The sequence below is a fragment of the Triplophysa rosa genome, linkage group LG5 (assembly GCF_024868665.1).
Source record: "Triplophysa rosa linkage group LG5, Trosa_1v2, whole genome shotgun sequence".
Lineage (NCBI taxonomy): Eukaryota > Metazoa > Chordata > Actinopteri > Cypriniformes > Nemacheilidae > Triplophysa > Triplophysa rosa.
The window spans coordinates 12,026,315-12,037,265 of NC_079894.1; the positions used below are offsets into that span (position 1 = coordinate 12,026,315).

Sequence of the window (10,951 nt, forward strand, 5' to 3'; positions counted from 1 at the left end):
CACATTTTACAGCAAACAGACTAAACCCTAAATATAACATTAACCATCACAACAATCTATAGATTTTGCAGCAGTTGCATCATGCTGGGATATTGCACTGCCACGATATAAGGCATATTATACTTGTCAAATTGCTCTAAAGACTGAGTGGAAGTACACAGGTACGACAGTTTAAATTGAAAATCTGTCATAATATTTATAAGGATCTGATGGAGAGAAGTCAAATCATTTATAAAACTGTACAGAACTGCTAATTACCAAATTTTAAAACATAAATTATTTTGGCGGGCCGCTGCAAAGACCTTTGAGTTTAAGTGCGAATAGCTTTTCTCAAGGGAAACAGTGAAATGCGTGTGAAGTAAACTCTGAGAGCAGCTCGGAGATGTTCATGTGTTTACGTCTTTATATAGTTAGAATGTGGATTTCATTAAAATCTCATGTATGCAATTCATGTATTAAAATTATTTACAAAACAGGTGGCTTTATAGTATAACTGTTGGATTTTGTGAGGCCCCTGGGCAGTGGGGGCCCCTAGAATTGTCACCACCTTTCACCCCACTATAGCTACGGCCCTGGATATCGTGGTCATTTGATAAACTATCCATGTACTTTGATAACCTCTTCAACAATGTTAATGCTAATGTCATATGGAATGCCCGCTTTGACCGCCACATGAAAAGTGTGACCGATAACATCACAGTAGTAGTAACATCACATTAACCAGTCAAAACGCTTTTGGAAACTAGCTCAGGAAAAAAACATCAATGAGAGCAAACTAGGGATGTAACGGTATTGTAAATATCGAAGTATCGCGATAGCAATTTTTTCGATACTATCGTGGTCGCATGACGATAGATCTTCAAGGCAAAGTGTAGTTTTTTCAGCCGAATGGAGCGAGTTGAGGGAAGCGGGAACTACAATTCCCATCAACCCATGCGTGCCCATCATCCTCTGCGCTCTGCTGCCGCCCGCTACAGATCAAATTGAGCGAAAATGGCGGATGCCGCTAGTGGCATAGAAACGGATTTACAAATTGTTGAAGCTAGGGCTGGGCGGAATATTCCGTTACCGCGGAATAAAATGTCAACCGTAAGAGATTTTTCTATTCCATGTATTCCGCAGAATGTAAATAAGTAGGCGTGGTTAACTCGGCGCTCTGCAAATTAGGCGCTATTCTGAAAAAAAACTAATGAATTAATCCACCCGTAACAAATGAACGTATCAAACATTCTTTTGACCTTCTTTCAGTCTGTAGTTTAGTGATCCGCTCCAGTCCGGCGCGTTCTCTCTCACCCGCAGTGCTCGTGCAGGGATCTGCGCCAGCATTTAAAAAAGCTCATTCTCAACACGTATTTCAGAAGTCAGGTTGTTTTGAAAAGCTGTTAATAGTTTTATAAAGTTTAACTTCAGGCGAGCCAAGGTGAAACTTGCGTTGAAATGCGCGATGATGCTCGTGAGCGCTTTGATGTGACGCGCTTCTACCTCCAGTTTTGGGAGACGCGTGAGGAGTCACCAGAGACTAGCAGTGCAAAAACAAGCCCGATAATAAACAAACCTAAAGACAGAGAGTCGCAACACACTAAAAGTGCTCATCTAATAGAGAGTGAAGAGCGATAAAGACCTACAGTACAGACCCCATGAACACCAGTTTATAACACTAGTCATATACTGTACTCTCATTGTTTGTGCATATTCATACTTTATTGTTAAATATGTTGACTATCTTCCTACTGTATACATATGAATAAATAATACATCTGATTATCAGAACTTAATTTGATATCTTTAGTACATTTTCATAACCTACATTTTAACTATGGTGAGCATTTAAATGAACTGTAATAAATAAATTAGTTAAATCAAAATAAGAAAAATAAGGTATAAAATATAGAATTATAATGGGAGATTGTTTCATGAAATATATCCTTACCATGAAATAAAATTACTCATTCCTTGAAATAGATTTTTGGCCATTCCGCCCAACTCTAGTTGAAGCTAAAGAGAATTATAAATCGCATGTGTGGAGCATTTCAGTTTTCCCGTAACAAGAAACGAGAAAAGGTGACAGACAAAAAACAATATGCAGACACTGCCAGACTGCGGTGAAGTACAATTCGGGAATACGACTAATATGAAGAGCCATTTGTTACATCACCCCGAAAAGTTTCATGATGATACAAGGAGAAAAAAAAATAGCAGTGAGTGAAGCAGTGAATGAGGTGAGTGTGTGAGTGAAGCAGTGAATGAGGCGAGTACCTGACTGGTTGTGAGTTGTTAAACGTTGACAAACAACTCGAACTTTTTTCATTTTAATTTTTTCATGTTTCATGTTCTCAATTTTTATGTTATTAATTTTTATGCTATTATATTACTGTTCTTTGCACTTTAAAATTACCTAATCTAAAAATAATAAATGTGATCTTTGTTCAGTCATAGTTTAATAAACACTTTTCCAAGTCTTCATTTGTTTCGTTTTTTTCCTGCACAAAATTCAATAAATATCGTATCGTAGTCTTCATATCGAGGTACTATCGTATTGTGAAATGTTGATACCGTTACATCCCTAGAGCAAACAAATGATAAGCAAGTATTAAAAACAAAGTAAACATGAATTGAATAGAGGGTGAATATAAAAGTTCATTTCACTCTCAATTTGGCAACTTGAGGGTCTAAAATTTTAAAAAATATATATATAAATATATAAAATCTCATTTCGAAGGCTGCGTCCTCCGGAGGTCGCGTTTGTCCGCCGCATACGCCTTCGCATGCGAGGACGCAGACTTCGAAATGAGAACAGCTACAGTTGACGAGGGTCTGTGACACGTTAAATATACAAACTTTTTTTTCACAGTTTTATTTTAACATGCAAACAGCAGCATAACGAATACATCAACAACAGCACCTGCATTCACATATCACATTTTCACGAATCTGCGGCGTTTTGGACAATGGAGAAAAACTAAAATAATATAAATCCAAAGCATAAAATAAACAGGCAAGAAAAAAACTGAATTAATTAACAAAATATGACAAAACGAAAACACAGAAGAAACGGCAAGGTTTATTTCCGTCAGAAAGTTTTTTTTATCAAATAAAAATAGCAGGCCTACCTCAATCCAAAGCTTGGAGTTTTTATTTAATAAAGTAACATGTTTACGTGTTGTGGTGACAGTCTGGAGCTTGTTGACAGTTAGACAAGCGGCAGAAAACACCCTTTCAGATGGCATGCACTGATGACCCGGGAATGTAGAGATAACGCCTCGGGAAGCGCGTCACATTTGCTTTCCACCAGCCAGTCTTAGCTAAACATATATAAATTCGATCTGCTATACCACCCAAAATAGAAACATTATTTTTTACTTATTCATATTTCACATTCGTATTTTTACATCACGTCTAAAAGAAGGCAGGGAAACCACCGGTCGCGCCGTTTTCTTCTCCTTTCCAAAGCGCACGGGCAGCCGATGCTAAGCATCCATGAGATAAATTTATGTAAAGGATAAATTGATGGCTAGCACCGATATTCCCTTGCAGTAGCTCCGCTATTAGCTTTGCTGAGCCATGGACACGCCGGGAAGACAGAGAATGTCACAGTGCATTGTGAGCGCGATTGTCCCGTGTCTACATTTAAAACAAAGAACTTGAGCAAGGCTGCCAGTGGCACTCCGTTTGGAGGAGTAAAGCCCTGACAAATGTGGCCTCAACAATCAGATGAATTGCACCTGTCCAGTTTCGTCAAGTGATTCGCGTGATAGGATTTTAATCTGTCTCGAAAACGTTTCAGAGGGCATTTACACCAAGTCGCACGCATCTGCACGCTCCGTGAGTTAATGCTTAGCATGTTTTTCTTTCACCATACAGAAAACTAAAAACATGTACGATTTAGTCATTTAAAAACGTATTATTAAATTATTTTTATTATTTAAAAAAATTATTAATATTATTAATATTATTAAACTTAAAATAAACATACCTTTTAAATCGTTTAACTGATAGTATTAACCGGTCAAAATTTGGTTAAGGGTCAATATGAGCATCCCTACTCAGGCATGTTTATAAAAGCTACTTTTTAGCTCTAATTTAACTAAGCAGTCCTCCTGATTATAATCTGCGACTATAAAACATACGCAAATTATAAGAGTTCTTATTATGGTTGAACTATCCCTTTAAGAGAGAGGCATAATAAAACCTATAAGCAAGGAAATAAGGTGACAGCAGTACATTTATGTACACTGATTTCAGAGACTTGAAATAATCCCTTGATCAGATAAACCACATAGAGCAGAAACCATCAGTCAAGCCAAAAGAAAGATTGAAAGACATTCACAAGGGAAAACAAAATAACAGTAGATATGCTGTCAAAAGGAAACACTGGTGAGCATTGAGCATATGAGATTCGCTTACAAAAGGCCATAGATAATAAGTGCTAATAATCAATAGAACACAAGACAGATTTTCAGATTTATTTGAACTAGCAATAACATGCGCTTGCGCAACAGGAACAACAGTTTTCTCCATTATAATCCAGACAATATAGGTAATGAAACATAGTAACATTATGAACCTGAATTACTACCAGAGACTGCTTTTTTGTCTTTCTGATGCCAAAGCTGGGTCTCCTTTTCTTCAACCTGTCAGGGAACAGATAGATCTGTTGTATGCGTGTGCCACTATTGCTCTAGTCAAGAGCTGCCTGTTCTGTTCTGTTCGAGTGTGAAAAAGTCAGTGTGCTTGACGTAGGTGCGACACAGTACATATGTCTCCCAGGGAGACACAGACCTTGGAGGAGTTCACACCTCAGTCTTTTCTTAGGTCAGAAGGTGAAGCGAAACGAAAGTGCAAATGCAATCCATTCCACTGTATGCTGCATGTGACGGGCGACCTAGAACACCCTCACAACTGGCAGAGTGAGCATGTGCGTTTGGTGGCTCCTTTGAGAGCACATAGCTACATATCTAAACAAAGACCTAGTCAAAAGAGAAGCAGTGTGTGGGGCATTATTATGTTTTATCCTTTGCTGAAAAGTGAACCTTGAGTACAGATGTTGTTGAAAAGACAATGGCTCTATATAGGGTCTCACAAAGGACTTTCAGCATTTGGATAATTCTAGTGAAACTCCACGCCTGTAGATTAAAATTCAAATCCTAAAATCTTTTCAGTGTTGTCATTTAAAACGGACATCTGAGCTTTAAAAAAAGTTAAGTTAAACCCTGCCAGACTGGCTTTTGGTCTGCAAAAATATAGATTTCATTCAGTGTTATGGCTCGCCTCCCACATAATCAAACCCGCAGGTTTTCAAATTACAATACTATCAAAGCACCGCGAGAGCTCATAAAAAGTACTTTGATGTCATACGCCGATCGATCTGCACACAGACGCATGAAGTAGAACAAACGATACAAAATTTACCCAGGGGTGCCTCACACGTCCTGAAAAGTGAAGCTGCGGGCTCTTTGTTCGTCTCCTGGTGGCTGGCTGCAGTACAGGTCATAAACCCAGCCCTCTCCGTGTAAACAACTGGGACAGGAACGATCATAGACATATTAACTAGACACCTCCTTGTCCGCTGGATCGTACGTCAACGCAGCCGCCATGTTGGTGAGGGCAAAAGCCGACTACAAAGACATAGGAGTTGATAGTGGAGCTGCAGTTATCTGGATAAAAACACAACATCGTTTTCATTTCTCAACTAATTTCAATACTTTTCTATTAACGTGGAGTACAGAAACGTTTTGGATCCAGTTAAAGATGGTTACACTTGAAAATGTATTTATTGTCATACGGAACTGTTAAAACTCAGGCTTGTCAAGCAATCGTTTAGGCTTAATAAGTGTGTACACATCGCTAATGTGAAATAATTTGAGGTATATTAAATGCACATGATCAGAACACAGCTCATTCACTTTAAAATCATGAGAAAATCTAAACAATTCGTCTTTACTATACGACTATATACTGCTATTTCATACTTACAATGCACGGCAGTGTTATTTGTTTTACTATATCACATACATCATGTTTTACTGCTGTAATGGGTTTACCGGATAAATAGAAGAACATCTTTTATCTTTTTATCGTCTAAAAATTAGCTACTACAGAAAAAGCAAATTCCACAGTGAAAAACATTCGTTTTTATATAACACGTAAATTAAACTATATTAACTTGGGTGTTTTGTTCGATGATTCAACTAAATCTTAGAAACAACCTCTAGGCTACATGTCGGTTTTATTCTCAACTACTGCAACGTGGTTATTTATTCTGTTGCTTGTCTTGTCTACAACATATCACTGAACATGGTGCCATCTAGTGGATTCTCACGAATAACAGGCACAAATAATGGATTTCACATTTCCTTATGACAACCATTAATTTTAAAGTAGGTTATAATCGAGACATGAAGCAACTAGAGACATGGTAAAGTTGTACTCTACGTTTATCGTAAACCATTGAAATATGAAGAAATGTATGCGTGATTGTGCTTTTAATGCCGAAAAAGCGCAGCTCTACCATTGGGTTCAGTGGGCCTATAGTGCACTGTTGCCCTCACCAATATGGCGGCGCAAATGACGTATCGAAGCAGCGGAGCAAAGCGGCGTCTAGTTATTTATTATGTCTATGGGAACGATAATCATTCTGGCCATACTTCTTCTTTGTACGTTTTATGGCAGGTTACAAACCAACTTTAGTGCATAATAGTGCCACCTACTATGATAAAAGAGTGAAGAGAAATGTCTATATTTCCTTATAATTTTTCATATGACCTCTCTGTTACTAATAAATCTCCATACTGCACTCACAATACGTGTTTCAATTGCAGTTTATCGTATTGCCTGAAAAAAACCCTCATGGGAGCGTGAAAATGTTTTGGAGTTACATGGGAGTTTTTGCGAAATTGACGTGTTTCCATTGGGCGTATTTTCAATGCGCTACTTCAATTTGCGCATTTTGAAGGGTACTGCAAACGTAGCTACTGGAAGGAAGCGGCGTCACGTCCTTATCTTTTTTACGGTCTTCTATGCCATTTCCTAAAAATCTCAGGCAAGATACCCATAAAAAGTTACTTGATTCATTACATATAGTAAATAAATGCAATAAAACACCTTACCTTTGAATGTGTATTGTACAGAAGCATTTTCTGCACAAAGTAACGTTATATGTTATTTTTCCATCTGACGCGCGCGCTGACTTCTAATGTTGAGAATAACAAGTTCATGAAATATATCCTTATTCGTTGTGCTTCTCAGGTTTTTATTACTTCTTAGTTAATAAGAGACATCTAATCACTTGCTGAAGTAACAGGCAAGGTTAACTTTTCCCGTGCAAAAAAGGTAGGCGATAATTAGTATCAAAATAAGAGTCCGATTTATTCGTGTCATAAAAGGTGTTCGCTTTTTATTTACTTCTGTCTGTGTTCAGTGGAAACTGGCAGTACAATAAATACATGAAATTGGGAATTTTGGCTTGTTCTACCTTAAAGGTATTAAACAATTAAAGTAATTCATTAACTTTGTATTTGAACATTCTGCCAAATTGATTTTAGTCTACGGCATTAAAACATTTTAGTAATTACATAATAGCCTTTTTTTTAATAAAGAAATATATAGCTGTATCCCACATTTTGCGACCAAACCCATGCATAATTTGCCACTGAAAATTGTGACACCCAAACAATTTATGTCTTTCTTCAGTATGATAAAATAATCTCCATCCATTTCTCAGCTCTTACACAAAATTTTGTATCGACTGCACCTAATCTAACGTGTAGTTTGACCTAATTTTCTGAAGGTTAAGCGCCTCCTTTCACGTACCATTTGAAAAGAAAAGAATGAAAACGTGTAAAAAAATATTTTTTAAGAGTTTCAGACCCAATTTGGTACAATATTCATGAAAAGTGCCAATAAAAAGTGCCCCTCCCCACACACACAAAACAACACAAATGCTATTGACTGTTACAGTGAAAATAATAAAATTAGCTGTTGGCCAAATCATTGCAGTATGGCATTATATATTACTTAGATCAATAATGTGGATATCTGAGTCTGGTTTATTTCAGTTTTATTCTGTCCCTGCTTCTCAGAGGACCTGGATGTAATCCATCTCAATGAAGAAAGCACCATGCAATTACAATCAGTTTCTGAGCAAATAGTCCTGTCTCTGCTCCCAAAGCAAATATTTTCCACAATAATGGAAGGCAGTACAATGCAATAGCAATCATCTCTTTTCCACTAAAGAGCGTGTTTACAGGTCAAGAGAATGATGATTAAAGTGACTGGCATCATGTCATATCGTTCACTGCACACCTCTGTCCTGTTCGTCTGGAATTTTAACTAGAAATGTGAAAGGAACCAAACTCAAGCAAAATGTAATTATTTGTTTTTCATTACCGAATGATTAAAAGATGGATACGGCTTTCAACCAGGTAAGAAAATCAACAAGAAATGTTGAAAGGTTCATAAACAATAGATGTTGATTGTACTGTTCTGCATGGTAGAACAACCTCTCAATTCCTGTTTGCATATTTAAAGTATTTGCACTTTTATTGATAGCTTTATAAGAAAGATTCACCAAAAGTCAACCACTGTGTTTTCAATGTGTTTCCCATACTGAAAAATGTCACACAAAGATATATTTCCTGCTCCGAATTACATCACATACTTGCTAAATTAATCATATCATTACTGCAATATTACAGCGGCGCTGTCGTCCCGGCGTTTCTTTAAAAGAAACCCCTGAGCGTCTCTCCAGCGCCCATCATAAGCAATCAAACACACAGAAACCTGATGATAAATTTGATGGAGTCACATTTATCCCCTGGACAATGTTTCCTGATGGGCAGAGATTGCCGCAAGAGGGAAGCAATGCACGTTCACCTATTTTTCTCTGCTCTCCACAGCTCGGGTGTGCGACAACATGCTCCTGCGCTGTCAGAATGGAGGCGTGTGCCACCACCACCAGTGGTGCCAGTGTCCAGCAGGTTTCACCGGCATACTGTGTGAGAAAGCCCAATGCCAGGGTGACTCCTGCGACAAGCTGCAGTCCAGCCAACCATCTCTCCAATCCCCACCAGCTGCGCAGACTCTCCCGCTGGTCATTCCTTCTCTCCTCTCCACCCTGCTGGTCACCCGGGGCCTAACGTCTCTCTGAGAGAAACACTCAGACCCCAGAGACATTCTCCACGGGGCACTGATCCTGTTAGAGGACACACGCGTCATGGCTGAAAAGAAATGCTCTCATGATACAAAGGAAATTCAAAATGAACCTTCTTCTTAGGAAACCACAAAGTTTTCTATTCGATACTACACGTCAATTAAAGTTTGCCGGGGGTGATAGAAAAACCCACTAAAAACTACAAAAACTAAAAAGGAAACATACAAAAAACTGATATTAATGACTATCAATCTTTGTCCTACAAATGTTAGAAAAACATCAAATCAATACTCTGTAACACAACGTTGAAGCCATTCGTCAGATGAAACATTATCTCAAGTCTGGACATTTCTGGACACAAAAGATGAAACAAGATGTACTCTTTTTCTGGCACCTATTTAAACACACCCTACAAAACTGGCTCACACACCGACCCTCTCGCACTTTCCTGTAATTCTGTGAAGTCATGCAAAAGCTTCATCGTCTGTTTTGACCAATGGACCATTGGTGGGATTGATGTGTCACACATGTATTGGTTCATTTCTCGACAGCTGACCAGTCAGACCTTACTGATCGATGGTCATCTGGTATCATTAAATATAACAGAAAAGAGACAGCTGTAGTGAAATTATGTATTGGGATATTTTCATTTCTGTAACCTGTACAATGGGCGGTATAATATGAGAAGTATTGCCCTAATGAAGTATCACTGTTCATTTGCTAATCCTTTTGCTTAAAACATACGTTTACATTCTCACCAATTAAACTGTACTGGAGGTTTCACCAAAGGGCTTTGGTGAAAAATCCTTGTCGCTTGAAGCCCATGTTTGTGAATTAAAAGTGAAAAATGACTGTTGGTTAATTGACACTTAATTACTTTGAAGCATCAGGCACAGTGAAATTGCTCATGAGAGCCTCATTTCATAAGAAAAAAAACTACTTAAGAGAGATTTTAACTGGCTGAACAATATTTTTTAAATTAACAAAATATCACACTTGTGCATAACACAACATGAATATTGCAACAGTTTGTTAAAAAGGTCAACATAGGCCAACACTGGTGGTGGTTGAGGAGAGACCCCCCTCATATGATTGTAAAGGGCTTTGGGTGTACAGCAATACACAGAAAAGCGCTATATAAATGCCTCATTCATTCAACATTTTAGATCAAGGCAGAAAGCAGAAGGTCTTAATGTTAATGTTACTACCTGTGTGTGCATGGGTGAATCTTAATATGGTTCAAACTGATTTTACATACTTAAAACATATAGCATAGTATTTCACATACTATCTTGCACTATTGATTTCTTTTATTTTTACATTATTCAATATCATGCATCCCTGAACCATCCTTTTCATTATTGTTTTAAAAAGCAATTGATAGTTTATGCAATGCTTCAAATGAACATTTAAAATATGCTAAAGCATATTTTCTACCACAGCTTAAAATTTCCGTTGAGATTTTTTGGTAAAAAGGTCTGAAGGGAGCAATGTTTCAGAAACTCCCTCCAGCTATAGGTGGTGAACTTAACAGCAATGCAATATTTTTTTTCCTGCGGAGACCGAAATCAAATGTAAATCATAAAAGGAATGAGTAAGAGAGGTGTGTTGACGAAGTACGGATCGGAGAATGTCACTCACCATGAGGCATAACATGCAGTCGTGATACAGCAATCATTTTCAAGTCCACGCTGGGCACTTGAATGAAAATGAAGCCATTCTGAGCCTGACACACAGAGCGAAAGCGAGTCTAAGGCTGGATAGATTACATTAGCGAGATTAGGCCTCTTCATTTCAATCAAA

The 10,951-nt window shown here is 37.9% G+C and overlaps 1 protein-coding gene across 3 annotated transcripts in view; it reads left to right on the top strand.

The window, feature by feature from the left end:
• Positions 1–9,994, top strand: part of LOC130554859 (netrin-G1) — a 75,087-nt gene extending 65,093 nt beyond the window's left edge. For all 3 annotated transcript variants that reach the window (XM_057334734.1, XM_057334733.1, XM_057334735.1), the window contains exon 7: positions 8,895–9,994. In XM_057334734.1, coding sequence (XP_057190717.1) covers positions 8,895–9,145 — 251 coding nt within the window. In that variant the 3' untranslated portion in view covers positions 9,146–9,994. The remainder of the gene's footprint in view (positions 1–8,894) is intronic.
• The last annotated feature ends 957 nt before the right edge of the window (positions 9,995–10,951 follow it).